This window comes from Canis lupus, chromosome 15, assembly GCF_011100685.1.
Source record: "Canis lupus familiaris isolate Mischka breed German Shepherd chromosome 15, alternate assembly UU_Cfam_GSD_1.0, whole genome shotgun sequence".
Lineage (NCBI taxonomy): Eukaryota > Metazoa > Chordata > Mammalia > Carnivora > Canidae > Canis > Canis lupus.
In genome coordinates, this window is record NC_049236.1 from 54,882,906 (window position 1) to 54,905,344 (window position 22,439).

A 22,439-nucleotide genomic window follows, 5' to 3' on the forward strand; every position below is an offset into this window, starting at 1 on the left:
ATTTCATAGTATGGGTATAGCACAGTTTGTTTTTCTATTCCGTAATTGATGGACATTTAGATTGTTTCCAGGTTTTGGTTATTGTAAATAATGTTGCTATGAATAATTGTGTACAAGTCTCTGTATGGCTATACCTTTTTCACTCTCAAGTAAATTTCCAGGAATGAGATTTCTGGATTTTAAAGTAAAAGTATGTTTTACTTTAAAAAATTAATTTTTATTTTTATTAAGTTTTTTATTATAAATTAAAATTTTTAAATTCCAGTAGTGTTAACATACAGTGTTATATTAGTTTCAGGTGTAAAATGTAGTGATTCAGCAGTTCTACATATCAGCTAGTTCATCATGATAAGAGTCCTTTAATTCCCTTCACCTATTTCACCCATTCCCCCCTCCTAGTCATCTCCGGTAATCATCAGTTTGTTCTCTGTAGTTAAGAGTTTGCTTTTTTATTTGTCTCTCTCACTCGTTTTTTTTTCTTTTGCTCATTTGTTTTGTTTTTAAATTACACATATGAGTGAAATTGTACAGTATTTGTCTTTCTCTGACTGATTTATTTCACTTAACATTATACTCTCTAGCTCCACCCATGTTGTTGTAAATGGCAATTTCATACTTTTTATATTTGAATAATATTCCATGGTATGTATATGTGTATATTTATGTATATACCACATCTTCTTCATCTGTTCATCTATGGATAGACACTTGGGCTATCTCCATAATTTGGATATTGCAAACAATGCTGTAATAAACGTAGGAGGGGCATTAGTGTTTTTTTTTTTTTTTTTTTAATTTTAGGGTAAATACCTGGTACTGCAATTACTGGATCATAGGGTAGTTTTATTTTGATTTTTTGAGGAACCTCCATATTGTTTTCCTCAGTGGTGGCACCAGTTTGCATTCCCACTAAGAGTGTACAGCGTTCTTTTTTCTCTACATCCTTACCAACACTTGTTTATTGTGCTTTTGATTTTAGCCATTCTGACAAGTGTGAGATGATATCAAAATATGTTTTATTTTTATAAAATACTATTATAGTGATTATCAAAAAGAGGGTACCATTTTACATTCTTACCAGTTGCTTCACGTACTCCATAATATTTAATTTTCTTACCTTAGTGTAGATCTCTAGTATAATGTTGAATAGAATTGTTGAGAGATGGCTTATTCCTGATTCTAGGTAGAAATAACTGACCATTCATTATTGGATGTGGTAGTAGCTGTAGATTATTTGTAGATGTCTTAGTTGGGTTGAATAGATTCCATTTTCTTTCTAGTTGGCTAAGAGTTTTTTTTTTTATCATGTATGATAAAATTTGATTGAATTTATTTAATTTGACTGAATTTTGATTGAATTTAAATTTGGTTGAATTATGCCAAATACTTCTTCTGCATGTATTTAAATATTTAGATGGGGTTTCTTCTTTATTTTGGTGAATTATATTGGTTGATTTCTAGATGTTACATGAGTTGTAAAAATTATTAGTGAAAAAATATGTTCATAATATTTCCTTATCCCTTTAATGTCTAGCTGTAGTGGTATCCCAGATTTTGTTCCTGATATTGTTAAATTGTGAATTCTATTCTTGATCATTCTAGCTAAAAGCTTATCCATTTTATTAACATTTTCAAAATCTGTTTTCATTTATCTTTTCTATTTATTTCCTTTTTGTTGATTTTTAGCTCTTTATTAATTTTTCTTTTAATTAGTTTGGATTTAATTGGATATCTTTTTGATGCTTGAGGGAGGAACTCAGTTAACTGATTTTAGATCCTTTTTTCCTCTTCTAATATGAGCATTTAAAGTTATAAATTTCTGTATAAGCACTACTTCAGCCACAATTCAGAAATTTTAATATATTGTATTTTCATCTTCTTTCAGTTAAAAATATTTTCTGATTTCCCTTGTGATTTCTTCTTTGGCCCATGGATTCTGTTGATTTCCAAATATTTAGAGTTTTAATAAATACCTGAACATGACTTTACTTTTATTTTAATGATTTTTTTAAATTTTGTTAGAGAATATGATTTCAAACTTTTTGTTTGTTGACACTTTGTTTTTCTTATGGCCTAGATCAGCATGTCTCCTGGTAACCATACCATGTTCACTTGCAGAGTATATTTTTGTCATTGTTGGGTGTATTATTCTGTAAATATCAGGGGAGTCAGTTGGTTGATAGTACCATTGAAATCTTTTATGTCTTTTGCTAGTTATTTTTATAGCTATTGGTGAGAGAGATATTAGATATCTCCAACTATGTAGAATTATGCCTCAGGTATTTGGAAGCTCAGTTATTAAACCTATACATATTTATAATTTTATCTAAAAAGAAATCATATTTAATGTATGATTTATTGTATCACACTACTTTAATAAAAATATATTCCATGCAAATAGAAACAAAACTGGAGTAGCTATACTTATATTAACAAAATAGACTTTAAAATAGAGACTATAATGAGACAAAGAAGGGTATCACGTAATGATAAAAGGGCCAATCCAGTAAGAGAATATAACATTTGTAAATATTTATGCACCCAGCATAGGAGCACCTACATATATATATAGCAAATATTCACAGACCTAAAGGGAGATAGACAGCAATGCATAATAGCAGGAGACTCTAATACCCCCATTTATACCAATGGATAGATTACCCAGACAGAAAATCAATAAATATCAGCCCTAAAGAGCATGTTAAAACATATGGACTTAACAGATATTTACAGAATATTCTATCTAAGAGCAATAGAATACATATTCTTTTCAAGTGTACGAAGAACATTTTCTAAGATAGATCATTGATAGGCTGAAAAACAAGTTTTAATAAATTTAAGAGGATTGAAATCACATCAATCAGTTCTTCAAACCACAATGGTATAAAACCAGAAATTATAAAGATTTCTTTATTTATTTGAGAGAGTGCCTGTGCACACATAAATGGGGGGAGGGGCAAAAGAGAGAAAGAATCTCAAGCAGGCTCCCCACTGAGGTCAAAGCCTAACGTGGGGCTGAATTCCATGATCCTGATCATGACCTGAGCTGAAACTAAGAGTTGGACACTTAACAGAGCCACTCAGGTGCCCCTGAAACTAGGAATTAATTATACAAAGAAAACTACAAAATTCACACATCTCTAGAATTTAAACAACATGCAGCTGAACAACCAATGGGTCAAAAAAGAATCAAAAGAGAAACTAAAAAATACCTTGAGAAAAATGAAAATGTAACATATCAAAACTTACGGATGCAACAAATGCAGTTTTTTTTTTTTAACAAATGCAGTTTTAAGAGGGAATTTCATAGTGATAAATACTTGCCACAAGAAACAAGAAAAATCACATATAAACAACCTAACTTTATACCTGCAGGAACTAGAAAAAGAAAAATGAAGTCCAAAGTTAAGTAGATAGAAGGAAAAGAAGATTGTAGTAGAAATAAGTGGAGACTAAAAAGACAATAGAAAAGATCAATGAAACTAAAAGCTGACTCTTTGAAAAGAAACAAAATTGACAAACCCTTAGCTAGAGTCACTGAGAAAGAAAGAGAGAAGACTCAATAAAATTAGGAAAGAAAAATGTTACAACTGATATCAGGAAACATAAAGAAAGGGTCATAAGAAACTACTAGGAACAATTACACACCAACAAATGGACATCCTAGAAGAAATGGATATACAGCCTACCAAGCACAAATCATGATGAAATAGCAAATTCAAACAGACTGATGACCAGAAAGGAGATTGAATCAGTAATCAGAAACCTCCTAAAAAGCAAAAGCTCTGGACCAGACAGCATCACTGGTATATTCTACCAAATATTTAAAGAAGGATTAATACCAATTTTTCTCAAACTCTTCCAAGACATAGAAGACAGGGGGAAACTCTTCCAAACATTTTACAAGGTCAGCATTGCTCTGATACCAGAAATGCACAAAAATGCCACACTCAAAAAAGAAAACTAGAGACCAATATCCCTGATGAATATATGTGCAAAAATCACCAACAAAATATTAGCAAACCTAATTCAGGAGTACATTAAAAGATAATACACCGTGGTCAAGTGGAATTTATTCCAGGGATGCCCAAATGGTTCAACATATATACTTCTGTCAGCATGATACACCACATTAACAAAATGAAAGACAAAACTCCTATGGTTATCTCAATAGATGCAGAAAAGGCATTTGACATATTTAACATCCATTTATGATTTTTTAAAAAATCTGTCAACAAAGTATATATAGAAAGAATGTACCTCAAAGTAATAAAAGCCATATGTGATAAGCGCACAGTCAACATTATACTCAACAGTGAAAAATTGAAAGCTTTTCTTCTAAGATCAGGAATAAGACAGGGATGTCCACTCTTTCTATTTTTATTTAACATAGTATCGGAAATCCTAGCTAGAGCCATTAGGCAAGAAAAAGAAATAAAAAGCATCTAAATTGGAAAGGAAGAATTAAAACTGTCGGTTATTCACAGATGACATGTTATGTACAGAAAACCCTGAAGACTCTATCAAAAAAAAAAAACCTGCTAGAATTAATAAATGAATTCAGGAGAGTTGCAAGATGTAAAATCAACACATAAACATCTATTGTGTTTCTTTATACTAATTATGAAGTATCAAAAAATTAAGAAAATCCTATTTACAGTTGTATTAAGAAGCATAAAATATTTAGGAATAAATTAACCAAGGATGTGAAAGAGCTGTACATTGAAAATAAGTCATTAATGAAATAAACTGAAGACAATGCGAATGAATGGAAAGATATTCCATACCTATGGATTGGAAGATTAATATTGTTAAAATACCTTTAATACTCAAGCAATACACAAATTCAGTGGGATCTCTATCAAAATCCCAATAGTATTTTTCACAGAAATAGAATAATCCTAAAATTTGTACGTAGCTACAAAAGATCCCAAGTAGCCAGAGAAGTCTTGAGAAAGAAAAACAAAGCTGGAAGTATCCACACTCCCTGATTTCAAACTATATGACAAAACTCTAGCAATTAAAACAGAATGGTATTGACATGAAGAATAGACATGCAGATTAATGAAACAGAATAAAGGGCCCAGAAATAAACCCATGTATATATGGTTGACTAATTTATGACAGATGAGCCAGGAATATGCAGTTGGGAAAGGACAGTCTCTTCAGTGGTGTTGGGAAAATTGGACAGTCACCTGCAAAAAAATGAAATTGAATCACTATTTTATACCATACACAAAAATTAACCCAAAATGGATTCAAGACTTGAGTGTAAGACCTGAAACCAGAAATCTCCTAGAAGAAAACAGGTGGTAAGCTCCTTGACATAGGTCTTCATGATGATTCTTTGAATCTGACATCAAAAGCAAAAGTAGCAAAAGCAAAAAAAAAAAAAAAGTAGAACTCTATCAAACTAAAAAGCTGCACAGCAAAGGAAACCATCAGTAAAATGAAAAGATAACCTACTGAATTAGAGAAAGTAATTGCAAATCATATATCTGATAACAGGCTAATACCCAACATATACAAAAACTCAATAAATAGCAAACAAACAAAAATCCCCCAAAACAAAAAACAGGAAACCAAATCAAAACAAAACAGAAAAAAAAATCCAATTAAAAAATGTGGAAAAGACTTGAATAGACATCTTTCCAAGAAGACAGACAGAGGGCCAATTAATACATGAAAAGATGGTCAACATTCTCCCAATCTCATTTTGATTTATCTTTTCCATTGTTAGCAAACATAACAAACCTTTAGGTAAAGACTTTTGTCTTTAGCTACTTCTTTAAGTATGGAAGTAAGTATGCAAGTAATTGTGGAACTTCTATAAATCATATATTTCATAACATATAAATTATACATAAAATTCTCTTTCTCTGGTACATAAAACACTAACTGCTGCTAAAAAGGAATTTTTTAAAGTAATTTTTTAACAACTTTCAGTCATAAGTGTAAAAAGATTAATAATTTAGGTTACAACTCAGACCTCCAGCAAACCATACATACATACATACACATACATTTCTTTCTTGCATTCTTATCATCTGGAACAGGAGTTTTTCAGGAATCTCAAAAAGTGTTTCTGGATTCCCACATGATATTAATAATATTTTTCCTTTTAGTATCCTTTGATTAAGGCATTATGAAGTGATAATATCCTAATATAATTTAGTAGTACTTCTAAATGAATTTTTATTTCATTAATTATAATTCTACATATATGCATTTGATAAATAGTGTATCACTTAATGTGATAAAAATTATTTGGAGTTTAGACAGGTATGTGAACACTTGTAATGGCTTCTTGACCTCTGTTGAATTATGGCATTTATTACTGCATTAGCATTATACTCCTTAGCAACATCCTTACTGCTGCAAATGGCAAGATCTCAATTTTTTTTTTATGGCTAACATACACTATATGTATATACCACATCTTCTTTATCCATTCATCTATCGTTGGTGACTTGGTTTGCTTTCATATCTTGGCTATTGCAAATAATGCTGCCGTAAGCTTAGGGGTGCATACATCTTTTCAAATTAGAATTTTCATTGTCTTTGGGTAGATACCCACTAGTGGAATTTCCTTCAATTGGTTTATAATTTATTAAAGGTCAGACAAAATTTCACTATGCATTATTGAACAGTGAAGTAATTTTATTTGAAGACTATATTAAGATAATGCTAGCTTTGACATTTGTGTAAAGAAATACCATTTGCTCAGATTCCTTTTTTTATTTTTTTAATTATTTATTTATTTATTTATTTATTTAGATTCCTTTTTTTAAAAGAAAGATTTTATTTACTTGTTTAGAGAATAGGGGTTGGAGCAGAGAGAGAGGGAGACAAAGAAAACTGAAGCAGACTCCATGCTGAGTGTAGAGCCCAATAAGGGGCTCAATATCATGCCCCAAGATGGTGACCAGGGCTGAAATCAAGAGTCAGCCGCTTAACCGACTAAGCCACCTAGGTGCCCCATGATTTCTTATTTTGGGATAAAAAATGGATTATTTCCTATTTTAATATGATTTCCTGAAGAGAAGGTATACAGTGATGTTCACATTATCCTCCTCCATAACTCATCTCCATTTCTATTCTTTCATCTTTGAGATGATAAAAATCTTAATAGAATTGAGATTGGTTTCTAATTTAATACCTGGAATTATAAATACCTCCTTTCTCTCCCCCCAAATCTATTAATGTCATATCCCTCCCTACAAAAGGCAGTCCCCTTCTCTGTTTCTTTGGTCTCCTTTCTCTGACACTCCAGCATCTTTTCCTCACAAAGTTTTCTGCATTTTCAGCATGACCTCCATCTGCACGATATTGGCTAATCTTTCCTTTTACAGAATTCTCCAATGCATTGTGCTGTGTCATAGTCGTTAGTTGTGTTTCTTAGCCTTTATCTTATCTAACCTAACTCAGTATTTTCATGCCAAAGTCATTATCTTTTCTAAGTCTCTTCTTCCTATCTTTTATGGGTACTTTTCTAGTTATTCTTTCAGAAAATTATCTCAATCTTTTCCTCCTTCCTTCAATCAATAACCAAGTCTTTTAAAATATTCTCTTCAAAATCCTTTCATATCAACTCCATTCTTCTTTTCTTCATGCTTTGTTTCTGCAACTGCTATTTTTCCCTTTCTTAGTGTGTTTTGTACATCCTCACCAGAGTAATGTTATTCAACATTCTGTTGATAATGACACTTATCTTCCCTCAACTTACAGTTTCTTAATATTTTCTGCCAAGTATCGTAGATTCATTGTAGGGCCTTTAGGATCGTCTGTAATATGACATTATTCTTCATTGTCTTATGAAGTTTCTAATATATAAGGAAAAATTCAGATATACTACTGAGTTCGATATGTTCTGTGCTATTGATGAATGTGAAATGCTATGGAAACATTGAGAATAGTGTGTCAACAGAGTCTGTCTCAAGGAATTAAGTAAGGCTGGTTTTCGATTGATAGTTTGACAGATAATAATTGACCAAGAATAGAAAAATTGACTTGGAAATATGATTTGCCAAATATGCCCATAGGTATAATTAACTATAATTTCAGGCAATGAAAGTGATAAGACCTTGGATTTTAATGTTATTTTCCACTTCCAGGTTAGAAACATTAAGACCTATATTAACTTTTAAAATATAATCCTATTAATTAGTTCTTAGTTTTCCTCAAGACTAAGGGTAATTAGTTTAATAGTAAATCAGATGCTTGTTGAGTCTTTATATTCTGTTTCCATCTGCTAGAAACCTTTCTTTCTAGTGGAGAATCTTGTAACTCTTGAATAGTTGCCAAAAAAACAAACCAACAACTCTATTTCAGGAGCCTCTGAATGCAACTGATGGAACATATTTTTCAGTATTTTCACTTTTTATTAATACTAATGTAGTACTTACCATATTCCCAAGACAAAAGAGAGCCACATACATCTTTATTAGGATAACATATTCATTAATTCTCAAGAATTAATGGTCAAATCTAAGAATAAGAGTGCACTTGTCCCCATAAATGAAATGGACTCACAGAGGCAAGGCACACCTGCTTCCTACATGGCTTAAAGTACATCTCCCTTGACATCATATAAGATTTTTTTCTGAACTTGTGTGCTACTGGCAGTCAGTGCCAGAGGGTCATGTTTGCCTATCCCCTCTTCTGAAAATATGAAGGAAGGGAGAAAGAGACAAAGGGAAAGGTTGGGAGTGTGGCAGGTGGAAAGAAGAGGAGGGATATACACTAATGCAGTTTTCCTTTGGGATTTTATAATTATTTGACTTAAATTGGTATATAACTAGTTAACTTTCCACAAATGGTTAATATTACATATAGCAGAATATTCTTCTTTCCTTGAAAAGCTGAAATCACTTGTTTCCCCTGAAATAATCAGGGATCCTCTATCTTTGTCTTTTCTATTAGATTTTTTTTAAATTGTGAGCCTTATCAGAAAATTGCTTTATATGTTCTATTCTTGCTCAGTTCTTCATAGGGTAAAATTCAGTTCCATAACTATCTAAAATAAAGCTGAAAAATGAAATAACTCTCAGTAGAGAGCTTTGTGGCTTTCTCTGAGATAGCACAAAATAGTTTTAGACATCTATAATATTTAAACCAGGTCTAAATGGTGTTTTTACACCTTGGTTTAGATTTCTATTTACTTCTAAGTATCAAATATTTACAAATGCCTCCCACTGCATTCACTCACTAATCCTTACCTAAAAAGTATGTTGGTATCATTTTTTCTACTCTTTGAGCTTGGAAGAGCCTTGACGAGCATTGGGACTTAGTAGAGAGGGATATTGTCAAAAAGTAGTGTTTGCAGAACATTTCATGGGGGCAAAAAGCAGCCCTAACTTCCGTTTCTGTTTCTGTAGGTATCTTCTCAGTACTCAGCTTGGCCTCTGAGTGTACAACCCTTGCTGCTGAACTTCCCAAAGTATCCTACGTGAAGGCTCTTGATGTGTGGCTCATTGCGTGTCTTCTCTTCGGGTTTGCTTCACTGGTGGAATATGCTGTCGTCCAGGTGATGTTGAATAACCCCAAAAGAGTTGAAGCAGAAAAAGCCCGAATTGCTAAGGCTGAGCAAGCAGACGGGAAAGGTGGAAATGCTGCTAAAAAGAATACTGTGAATGGTACAGGGACTCCGGTTCACATTAGCACTTTACAGGTAAGAATGAAACCAGCTGGAGAAATTATTTCCCTCATCCTCTCTGCAGTAACAGGAGAAGTACTTTTCCGTGGTGTGCAGGTTTGGTAGAATTGGTGTTCACTCCAGATGGAAAGGAAGTACACGCAGCATACTTTCTGGAAAGGAAATAAAAAATACTAGGTCAAATACTAATTAAGAAAAGGAACCAACACCTTATTAAATTTCTAGAAGACTTTTCAAGGAGTTTAATGATACACTTCTGCTTTGCTGGCTACCACTGAATGTGGAGACCTTGCCAAAGCTATAGACCTTCCTCCTGTTTCTTACTTAATAAGTTGTTACTGAAATGCCAGAGGATTGCTGGAAGCACAGACCTTCTGCCAACATGGAAGACCTCAGGAAGCCTGTGCTCTTGATAAAACCCCCTACCTGCTCCCTATCAAGTTAGAAAGCTTCACACAGAATATGTCAGACACACTACATATTTGTTACATTCCTGGCCCATAAGGAAACGACACCCATAGTGTGCCCAGTGGTGAGTACCTACGGAAGGATTGCACCTGGCCTTATCACTTGATTGTAGGTCTAAGAATAAAGGGCAGTGCCTTTAGATTCTGATAAATTCTGGAGCAATGGGCTGTTTCATGGATTAAGGATAGGTGTCCACTTACCCTGATATACCACTGATTGATGCCTTCTATTTGGGAAGACCAGTAAACCACAGGACTATTTCCTTTGAGCTTAGCATGGCAAATTCCATAAGAGACTAATAGGTTCATACCACCCTACAACCTTGAAAATCTTGCCTCCTCTGCCTTTACTATTGCCCCATTAATATAGGGCCATTAGTCTATTAGTTTGTTAACTACCACCATGTGCCTTACCTAGAATTACACAAGTATGCCGCTTATGTATTTTTAAATACAAAAGCAGGAAACCCGTTTTTGTATGGTACTGCCTGAAGCTACATATTTTTAGAAAAACTTACTATTTTTGTCTTGTTAAGTCATTAAACTCATTTTTTCATCTGTAGCCAGGACTCTGCAATGTTAGTTGCTACCTTGTGGGAGGGTTCTTCAGGCCTTACAACTCTTGCATACCCTAACTCCCTTTATGAGGAATAAGTATAAAATTTTCATTAATGCAGAGCTATCATGACCTTAGAGAAGTCATATATTTGGCATGTCTTTTTCCATCTTTTTCCATCCAGCATGTCTATATCATTATATTTGAAGTGAATTTCTTCTAGACAATATATATTTGATTATGACTTTTAAACTGCTCCACCACTCTTGTGTTTTAATTGGTATGTTTAGATCATTTAAATTTAATGTAAGTATTGCTATGTTAGGGCTTCAGCCTAAAATCAGTTTTGTTTTGTCTTCTTTTCCAAGTGTTTTTCTGTGTCTGTCTTATTTAGTGGTTGTTCTAAGTATTAATTACATGTACATAACTTCTTACAGTCTACTGGTGTCTTTATTTTTACCAGTTTGTGTGATGTGTAGAAACATTACATTCTTTAGCATCCCTTTAACTTTCTGTTTATGATAGAGTTGTAAATATTTCTTAGAACCTAAGCAGAAAGTATTATACTTCTTGTTTTACTATCAAACATAGTTTAGAAAACTGAGAGGGAAAAGGAAAGCTTATTGTATTTATGCCCATTTTTGCTTACCGTGTTCTTGCTTTTATTTTGATATGTCTTTCATTGTTTTCTTTACTTTTAGAGAATTTATCCATTATAAAAATGGATAATGGATAATAATGATAATAAATTATTCTGGTTTTCCTTCATCTGAGGAAGTATTGATTTCCCCCTTGTTTCTGAAGGATATTTTCACTACGTATAGGATTCTGGATTGACAGTTCTTTTAGCACATTAGAAATACTGTGCTGCACTCTTCTGGCTCCCTATGGCTTCTGAGAGGAACCCTTCATGTGTGTTGCTTTTCCCCTGAGGGTTGACTGTCATTTTTCTCTGGCCACCTTCAAGACTTCTTTTGTTCTTTATTATTCAGAAGTTAAATTCTATGTTCTGGTGTAAATTTCTTTGGATTTATCTTGTTTGGGATTTGTTCAGCTTGTTAAAAATGTAGGTTTAGGGCAGCCCGGGTGGCTCAGAGGTTTAGCGCCACCTTCAGCCCAGGGCCTGATCCTGGAGACCCGGGATCGAGTCCCACATCGGGCTCCCTGCATGGAGCCTGCTTCTCCCTCTGCCTGTGTCTCTGCCTCTCTCTCTCTGTGTCTCTCATGAATAAATAAATAAAATGTTTTTTTTTTAAATGTAGGCTTAAAGGGACACTTGGGTGGCTCAGTCAGTTAAGTGTCTGCCTTTAGCTCAGGTAATGATCCCAGCCTCCTGGCATTGAGCCCTGGCTCAGGCTCCCTGCTCACCAGGAAGTCAGCTTCTATCTCTGCCCCCACTCTTGCTTGTGTGCACCCTCTTTCTCAAATGAATAAACAAATTCTTAAAAAAAAAATTAAATACAGACTTATGTTTATTGGCAAATTTGGAAAGTTTTCAGCCATTATTTTCTTGAGTGCATTTTCAGATCTGTCTTCTTTCTCCTGTCTTTCTGAGACTCTGGTGATACAACTCTTAGATCCTTTGTTACGCTCCCATGGATCCCTGGATCCCTGAGGCTTTTCATTTTTTCTAGTTCATTTTCTCTGTTTTGTTAAGATTGGATAATTTCTTTGATTGTATCTTAAAAAAAAAGAATTTATTTATTTATTCATGAGACACACAGAGAATTTATTTATTTATTCATGAGACACACAGAGAGAGGCAGAGACACAGGCAGAGGGAGAAGCAGGCTCCCTCCAGGGAGCCTGATATGTGACTTGATCCCGGGATCAAGCCCTGAGACAAAGGCAGACACTCAACTACTGAGCCACCCAGGGATCCCCCGTTATATCTTTTAATTCACTGATTCTTTCCTTTGCCCCTCCCATTTTTCTGTTGCGCTTACCCACTGAGATTTATTTATTTATTTATTTTTTAAATTTATTTTTATTTATTTATGATAGTCATACAGAGAGAGAGAGAGGCAGAGACACAGGCAGAGGGAGAAGCAGGCTCCATGCACCGGGAGCCCGACGTACCCACTGAGATTTATATTTTGCTTGAAATGTATTTTTCAGTTATAAAACTTCTCTGTGGTTTTTCTTTTTTCCTGAGATTTTTTTTTTTTTTTTGGTATTTCTTTGCTCAGGTTTTCTATTTTTCAAAGGTTTCAAACAAATGTTCAAAACACCTGACTGAAACATTTTTTGTCATCCATGTTTTAAGGCCTTTCTCAGATAATTCTAATGTATTTTTCATCTGGTGTTGGTATCTACTGACCATATTTTTTAAAAATTCAATTTGAGATCTTCTCTGTCTGTTTTTTTTTAAGATTTTATTTATTTATTCATGAGAGACACACACAGAGACAGGGGTGGGGGGGGCAGAGACACAGGCAGAGGGAGGAGAAGCAGGCTCCATGCAGGGAGCCCAATGTGGGACTTGATCCTGGGACCCCAGGATCACGCCCTGGGCTGAAGGCAGGCACTAAACTGTTGAGCCACCCAGGGATCCCCAGCTACCCAGGATCCCCAAACCACCCAGGGATCCCCTCTGGTTCTTTGTATGATGAGTGATTTTCTTTTGAGACCTGAACATTGTCATGTTATTTTATAAGACTCTGGATCTTGTTTAAACTTTGTTTTAGCTGGCTTTCTCTGACTGTGCCCTTTCAGGAGAAGGAAGGGTGCTGCATCATCAGTATTTCCAGTGGAAGAAGTCCGGATCCTCACACAGTGAGGTTAGGGGCTCTTCAGTACTGCAGGGTGGGATTGAGGGTTTTTAATTCCCCATTGGTCTCCACTGATACTGCAGCGGGGGTGTCCTCATTATCACTTTGTGGTAATAAATGTCCTGCCTCCTATGACATCATTCCCAGTGTGGAAGAGGGGAAGTAGTTTGTTTCTGTTGGGTGGGCAGAGCAGGGCCTTGTTAATGCTCTATGGAGATGGAAGTCCTAGTTCCCTATTTGGCCTTCTCTGATACCACTGCAGTGAGAGTATTGGGTATTTTGTTACAGCTTCTTAAAGGGAGAAGTCTAGTTTCCCACTTTGCTGGCATGGTGAGGATGGGGTGACATTTTCTGTGTGTGGTGTTAGACTCAGTAGAGAGATTATTGCCTAAAAGCCATTTGTCTTGCTAAGCTGCTTTTTCTTTTGTCCTTTGGATAGAAGAAGCAAACTTTTTTGGGGCTATTTTTATCTGCACCCCTTGGCATTTTAATTTCAACTCCTTCAGCTCCAAATCTGGGATATATGAAACAAAAAACACACACAGGAACTCATCACCATGTTGTTCCATGGGTCTTTAGGTCCCCAGCTGATCCCCATTTACATCTCCCAGTCTTTTATCAGTTTATTTTTCCAGCCTACTAATCTACCCACTAACTTATACCCTAGCTAAGTGTTCTGGAGACAAAGAAAAGAAGTTCTATAGAATAGGTGCTTAGTTACTTTAAATATGGAAGAGATTTTCAGAGTACTATAGAATATATCAAGATTATTTATGAAAATAGATACAAAAGATAAATAGGATCTAGAACATTGGACTGAATTATGTTATTTTTTATTGCACAATATTGTATTAGTTTCAGGTGTACGCAATGTGATTTGTTATTTATGTACACTAGGATATGGTCGGCACAATAAGAGTAGTCACCATCTGTCATCATATAAAACTGTTGTAAAATTATTGACTATATTCCCTGTGCTATAATTTACATCCTATGTCTTACTTATTTTATAAATGTAAGATTGTACCTTTTAATTCCTTTCACTGATTTTATCCATCCCCCTTCCCCATCCCTCCAACAACTACTAGTTTGTTCTCTGTATCTATGAGTCTGTTTCTGTTTCATTTTGTTTGATTCCACATGTAAGGGAAATCATACAGTATTTATTTTTCTCTGTCTGACTTTTTAAATTTAACATAATACTCTTACATATGGAGTTGTTGTAGATTTGTTCTGTCCATGGGAGGGATGAGATCAGGATCTTCCTATGCCATCTTGAGCTCTCCCCAGAATTATGTTATTTTAAATTTAGCTTTCAGGTGTTAAAATAATCACCCAGTGAAGAAAAGTTCAACATATTTAAGAACTCCTATATTTTAATTCTCTGTGTTTGGGGTTGCTAGTAGAAGCACATGTGTCTGGAGTCTGAAACTGTTACATTTTGCAACAAAAGTCATAAAGTGATGCTTAGGGAGTTTAAAAGTCCACCAGAAATAAATCTCCAGAAACAAATGTAATTTACTCTTAATGCTTACAGGCCAAATGCAATCTCTACAATGAGCATTGTACCTACGTAATAGTACAGAATATATCCTGAGATATACTTCAAAGCAAGAATGAGTAAAAAAATAACTTATCTTAATGTATCCATCAAACTTACAGCCAATGTGTAATCTGATCAATTCATAAGTCTGTTACACATTGACATAAAAGAATATTAAAAAAGAAATTTAAAAACTTGTTGCCTTTTTAATTTAGTGGTTTTGCTGTGAAAAATATATGTTTGGTTTCAAAATGCATTTGCCCCAGTATATTTTGCTTTCAAAACACAAACTCTTGCTAAGTCATTTCAATGAAATTTTTTTTGAAACCCAAGTTCAGCTGCTTGTCACTTGAAAGGCAATACTCAAGAGACAAGTGTTGGTTGGAAAAGAAAGATTGCTTTATTTAGGAGGCCGGCAATCTGGAGAGACAGATGATTGGTGTCCAACCAAGGACCATCTCCAAGTTTCCAGGGTAAGGAGTGGGGCTTTTATTTATTTATTTTAAGATTTTATTTATTTATGAGAGACACAGAGAGAGAGAGAGAGAGAGAGAGGCAGAGACACAGGCAGAGAGAAGCAGGCTCCACGCAGGGAGCCCGACGTGGGACCTGACGTGGGACTCGATCCCAGGACTCCAGGATCACTTCCTGGGCTGCAGGCGGCACTGAACCACCGAGCCATCTGGGCTGCCCAGGAGTGGGGCTTTTAAAGGGGAAATTTAGGGTAGGAGATTATATACATATTGATGAAAAGGGCAAAGAAACTTATGACTATTCATGAGGAAAGGTGGAACACACACATTGAGCAAGTGTATATGTAGCATACATCTCCTGTTCACTTTGGGGTGGTGACTTAACACCAGAAGGAAGCAAAATTCAGCCTCTGACATCAGGAGGTTATCTCAGGACAAGAAGGGCCTATGGACATGATCCGAGAGCTGGTGTAAACTGGAATGGGGTCTCAGGCTTATTATCTCTGTTAAGGAATGCAGAGCCTTGCTTGTTCATAGGCTGGCACCATATCAGTTGACCTTGAGTTCAGGCTTCTGCAGAAACAGCTAAAGTGGGTTTGTTAGTGGGTCTGAAAAGACACAATAGTTGATTAGGGAGAAACAATTCTCTGAAAAACAAGCTTTACACTTTCCGCTAGTTTCAACTGCATTAACCCTGTGGGGGATGGTTTCAAAATGATACGTCATTTATTTTTAGACAGAATAGCAATAGTAATTAATGGAAGCACAATGAAATTTGGATTATTGGAAATTCTCATTGCTGATTTTTAAAATAATGCTGTGTTTGCAAAGGAAAGGAATTATTTTAAAAAGTGTAAGAAATGGGGATCCCTGGGTGGCTCAGCGGTTTAGCACCTGCCTTTGACCCAGGGTGTGATCGAGTCCCACATCGGGCTCCCTGCATGGAGCCTGCTTCTCCCTCTGCCTGTGTCTCTGCCCCCCCCATGTCTATTATGAATAAATAAAATCTTAAAAAAAGTGTAAGAAATAAGAAACATCAATGATAATGTAACCTAGCTTTTAGCATGTTTTTATAATTTTGCCTGCATTCATAAATCTGTCATCATACATATATAATTATCTAAGTTATTTATCCCCAGTATTCCTCAACCATTACAGTATTTTGTTTACTAATTTGTTTGTTTACTTGTACAATTCCTTTTTTTTTTAATTCAACAAAAATGTGAAGACCTACTGTTGTTAATATCATTCTGTTCCCAATGCCTAGTATGTGCCGTGCACTATTCACAAGGAAGGTCTTGCGAATAAAAGATAAAATAGTGTCATTGCCTTTGGATTTTTACAAGTTAAAAAAATACAACCTGCTGTTCATGCTTGAATGAGATAGTTGTTTCCTATGGTAACGACCGGTTTTTAAAAACAAGAAATGACTTAAATTTGGTAAACTATGTAGAGATTATTCCCTTCTGAATCTATTTTTATCATCTGCAGGAGATACCATTATTCCCATGAAATTATATGTAAGTCTGCTGGTTAAGAAATCTTGTATAAGGTGATTTGCTTTTTAATGTGTGACGCAAACTGAAAAGGACCACGGAAAGTTCTTAAAGTTCTAACTTGAAGCATTAGGAAGTTCTTAGCCACATCATTTTTTATTCTTGACAGTTTCATTATCATACTACCTCATTTTTGCTGCCAGTAATTTTCAGGAGTGACAAGTTTATATGATGAAAGCAAATGAGACACATATTTACGTGAGGAAAAATTGAGAAATTATAAATTGGAGGTTAATAAAACCAAGATCACTTTTAAGAATATGTTACATAGGGTTACTCTCTTATTTATAAGGAGTTTATTGAATCCCTCTTGATGTGATATTATAATTACTCAAAATAGTATTACACTGTAAACACTTTTCTACTTTTATGTACATATTTGATATAATTATGTGTAGAGAGTATTAACTAAAAAAAAATTATGTTTGTGTATGATCTCCAATGAACGGATAAAGGTGAGACCAGCCAACTAGTTCATGAATCATGACCTATTTCAGGAACCTGAGGACTTCTTATTTCTTATTTAGTTGTGCCACATAATCAAAAGATATTTCTATAGTAGAGGTCCTCTCCTTCAGTATATACACACACAGGTCTACTTTTTTCAAATAAAAGAATTTTCAAATACATTTTCTAGGTGAGGTTTTATTAAATAAGTTACATGATTGAATATTTAGTACGACCAAGTTGAAGCTCTTTGCAGTACTTCTCTGTTATTCCTTTAACATTGAAGAAATTATTCCTCTTTAACAGACATGTGTACTATATTTAAATAATCTCTCTGAATAAATATGACATCCTAAATCTACATTTTGAATTAACTGTGTAGATAAATTCTAAAATCATTAAAATTGCTAGCAGAATCTAGAAATATGTTTTTGTAAATAAAACAGATTAGAAAATTTGAAGTATTTATGTGTGACTTAGATTATAATACCATATAAATTTTATTAACTTGTTTATTTATTTATAGCTTTTATTTATTTATTCATGAGAGACTCACAGAGAGAGGCAGAGACATAGGCAGAGGGAGAAGCAGGTTCCCTGCCAGAAGCCCAATGCAGGACTCAACCCCGGACCCCGGGATCACGCCCTGAGCTGAAGGCAGATGGTCAACCCCTGATCCACCAGGAGTCCCTGATAAGTGGATTTTAAAGTACAGTTAGTGAATCTAAACCTTTTAAAGTAGAAAATTCTAAAGGGAGAAATTGAAACTGGAATATCCACAGAGTCCCAGATTGTAAAGATTGCTCTGAGACCCTGAGGATAATGCAAACATTTGATATGTAGAGTCTGTTCTCAACTTCTATTCCAATCAAGGTAGCAATTTTACTCTTTACAAAAGTTCACTATATACTTAGTTCTCAAATAGCACTGGAAAATTAGAGCTTTAAACGTGGTCTTCTTTCTGGTGCACTTACAAGGAAGGTGTGAGAATGTAAATGTGAGTCTGTGTGTGTGTGTGTGTGTGTGTGTGCATGATGGTACAGTTTAAATGACAGATTGCTGGGGGATTTACATAGTATAAAGTATATGCAAATAAAGTCAACAGTTGTACAGAAATAACATTCCCAGTATGTGTTCATAATTGGAAAAAACTGTAAATTACCTACAGGTATTATGACAGGAGATGCATAACACATTTTAGTTTGTTTTTTTTCACTTAGTATATCTTAATTATATGTACTATCCACCTCTAAACACTGCCATCTGGCTCTTGCCCAAAGAATGTGACTCAGTGTTTGTCCAGATAGAGGGTAGAGTCCTGCTACCCGAAGTACTGCTGGGAAATAATGTATTTAACTTTTTATTAGCCCCCACCCCCATAATCTGGTAAAGGTAAACAGAATCTATATAACTAGTCATCGTATTATAGTAATAAGCCAAAAACTAGAGTAGCTATAGTATAATAACAGTATATAATGATAGATTTCCTTTTTCAGTAAAAGCAGTAAAAATAATGGAGATTCCAAAGGTGAATCACAGAACTCAGGAGTAAAAACCATAGGAAATTAAGCAGTAGAATCAAGAGTTTACCCTTCAGAGGCCTTTTGTAATATCAGTGCTATCTTAAAACATTGGGGTTAAGGGCAGCCCGGGTGGCTCAGCCGTTTAGCGCTACTTTCAGTCCAGGGCCTAATCCTGGAGACCAGGGATCGAGTCCCATGTCGGGCTCCCTGCATGGAGCCTGCTTCTCCCTCTGCCTGTGTCTCTGCCTCTCTCTGTGTGTCTCTATGAATAAATAAAATCTTTATTAAAAAAAAAATTGGGGTTAGCATCTCTTGTTTCTGAGAGCATTCCTGATCTCTAGAGAGAGGTCAATGGAAAATAATTATTTTGTATATTATAGAGACTGGATTCAAATTTAATAATTCAGGTATTATCAACTGAATAATCTCTGTGACATATGATCTGGCTGAAATATACACGATTTCTTGGATTCTCTGTGTATGGTTGGCTACGCCACTTTAGTCAACAAATTAGGAATGAATGAATGCCTTTCACCAGTATATCTTTGGTTCATGATCATTGTGGCCATGTTTTGGTTCTTACTTGTGGGTCCATTTTGGAGTTTGTCTCATTGAAGAGATAAATGTTGCAGTCCTTTGTAAACCACCCTCTTTGGAAATAGAATCCATGGGGAAGTCAAAGGTTAGAAGTAGCAGAAGGTTTCTGCAATCCCTGTATTGTGGTAATATGGTCTGTGTCATGGTTAAATATTGCTTATTGGTATTTCAGCTGAGAACTCTCACAAGCCTGGGAGCACCTAAGATAAATGTTGATTTGTGCTTTGATCTCTTGACATAAAGTAACCTATCAAAAGTTTATCCCATGACATAAGCCTTGTTATATGGGCAACATTTTAGAGCCCTTAAATGTTCAGGTAATCTGATGGCCTAATCAGTTACTATTAAATCTTTTTGTCAAACAGAAATAATAGTCAACTGATTAAACCATCAGATTTTAAAAATATCCTTTTGAAGAGATATTTTATGAATAGAAAAATTCTAAATGTACTCTGTCCTTAACTTTCATTCTCAGGTTGGAGAGACGAGATGCAAAAAGGTTTGCACTTCTAAGTCTGACCTGAGGTCTAATGACTTCAGCATCGTTGGAAGCTTACCAAGAGATTTTGAATTATCTAATTATGACTGCTATGGAAAACCTATTGAAGTCAACAATGGGCTTGGGAAATCTCAGGCAAAGAACAACAAGAAGCCGCCTCCTGCCAAACCTGTTATTCCAACAGCAGCAAAGCGAATTGATCTTTATGCAAGAGCATTGTTTCCTTTCTGCTTCTTGTTTTTCAATGTTATATATTGGTCTATATATTTATGATAAATCTTTTTCATTTGTGTAAAATAAAATGCCATTTCATTGTGACCAACCTCATTCATAAATGCCAATCTGAAGAATTTTGCATTTTCATAGCAATATATTGCATTTTGGATGCCATTTGATTGTATAAAAATGTGGCACCTTACTTTTGAATGGCAGCATGATCTTGTTACTTCTGTGCTCTACTAATGATGTATATATGTATAGCAAACATACTGCTTTAGGAATAAATGAAGGATAACCATACTACATAAAATAAAATCCAAACAGTTCTCTTCAGTTAGTGTAAATTGCAAATACTTCAGAAAATTCTGATAACAAAATGATGTGCACGCTGGATCCTGTTATGATCACCCTTCTAATGTATGTAGTATTTCAAATTTACTTCCTTGTAACTTTCAGAGAAAGCCATCTTGTATAATTTTAGATGGTATTATCACAGATTAAGCAAAATTATATTACATATTGTTTAAACTTTGTAAGTAGAAATATATCAGCTATAATTATGTGGGCTCTGTGGAGAAATAAAGTTCAAAAAATTACTAATTTGTAAAATCAGCTCATTTTAAAGTGTGCCTGTGTTGTCAAAATGCCAGCTTATGAAACACGGTAATCGTTTTTGAAACAGAGGGAAATCTAGATTTACATAAATTCATACTGAATTTCTGATGGAAATAAAAAGATAGATACATTGATTAAGTATTTCTGACAAAAGAAATTCTATTAAACCCACCTTAAAGCGTTAATATATTTTCATGGATTTCATTTTGTTGATACAGAATATATAAAATCGTGCCTTAAAGAGTCATAAATATTTTAAATCGGAATATAATAATGGATATGTAATTTCACGTAATTCTTAAGAAACCAAGAGGAAAATACCCTGTTACTGGAAGTAACTCGAATTTGGGGGAAAAAATCATTGGAGGATTTTAACTTCTTTATTAAAATGCTTACATATTTTTTAGGTAAAATTAAATTTCTTTTTCCGAATTCATTTCTTTTTTTATTTGAATACTTTTTGGATTTTTTATAAAACATTTAAAGTTTAAGTATGTAACATCTGTTTATGTTAGGTCTCACTGCTAGTGGTATTTTCTCTCTTACTAAAAGTCTAGACTACTTAGATTTATTTACTTTGACCTTGTTTCAACCTGAAAATAGGCACTTTCTGGTCTATAAGTCTCCCATTTTCTAGTGATATGAATCCAGTGTACCTTTTTATTTCTCCATAACTGGAATTGGAATTATCCATAACTCATATAACACAAACATAAGATCAAGTGAGTATATTTACATTATTTGGAGAGTTTTGTTGCAGCTGAGAGTTTGTATGGTCAATTCAATAATAAAATGTGTTTAAATATTGTTTATGCAAGTTGCTATGTGTAATTCAATGCTATTTTATTAAAGACTTTAATTTTTAAAAGATTTTCACTGATTACCAAATTTTTAAAAAATAAGATGTAATCTAACCTCTGTAGTCCTTCAGCACCCCCTAGTTGTAAAAGCTCAGCCATCTGAATAGTTTTAAAATGCCACAACTAACCCTATGATGGACTTGAATATCCTACAAGGACCCAAGGCAGTAACATTTTAATGGTACTGTGCTAGGAAAAAAATGCCTTGACTTAAACTATTTACACTTTTTACTTCTAAAAATTATATTTGCTTATTGTATGTTTTCTATATTCTTGCAAATTTCATTCATATTCAGGAGTTTGATTCAGATACAGAGTTTTAAGTGGGAAATGTACCAAATGGAAGACAGGTTTCATTAAGCAAGAATTCATTTATTTAAAAAAAATGTGAATGAGTTCCTTTCTGTAATATAATATTGTAGCCTCTTAAGATCAATTTTAATACCCAACTATAAATATATAGCTATTCCAGGATTAAGTGAGTTCTAGAACTTCAAATGGAACATTAGATCGTGATCATAACAAAGAAGTATAATTCATGTCCACTTATGGTTGTTTTATAATTGTTATCTCAAAGATTTAGTCACTTAAACCCAGAGTGTTCTGGTCTGTGTTTCTAAATATTATGTCTTTCCGGGAGACTTGCAGTGTATCTACC

The 22,439-nt window shown here is 34.3% G+C and overlaps 1 protein-coding gene across 3 annotated transcripts in view; it reads left to right on the forward strand.

Moving 5' to 3' along the window:
* Positions 1–21,789, forward strand: part of GLRB (glycine receptor beta) — a 92,032-nt gene extending 70,243 nt beyond the window's left edge. For all 3 annotated transcript variants that reach the window (XM_038559091.1, XM_038559093.1, XM_038559092.1), the window contains 2 exons: positions 9,378–9,670; positions 20,064–21,789. In XM_038559091.1, coding sequence (XP_038415019.1) covers positions 9,378–9,670; positions 20,064–20,360 — 590 coding nt within the window. In that variant the 3' untranslated portion in view covers positions 20,361–21,789. The remainder of the gene's footprint in view (positions 1–9,377; positions 9,671–20,063) is intronic.
* The last annotated feature ends 650 nt before the right edge of the window (positions 21,790–22,439 follow it).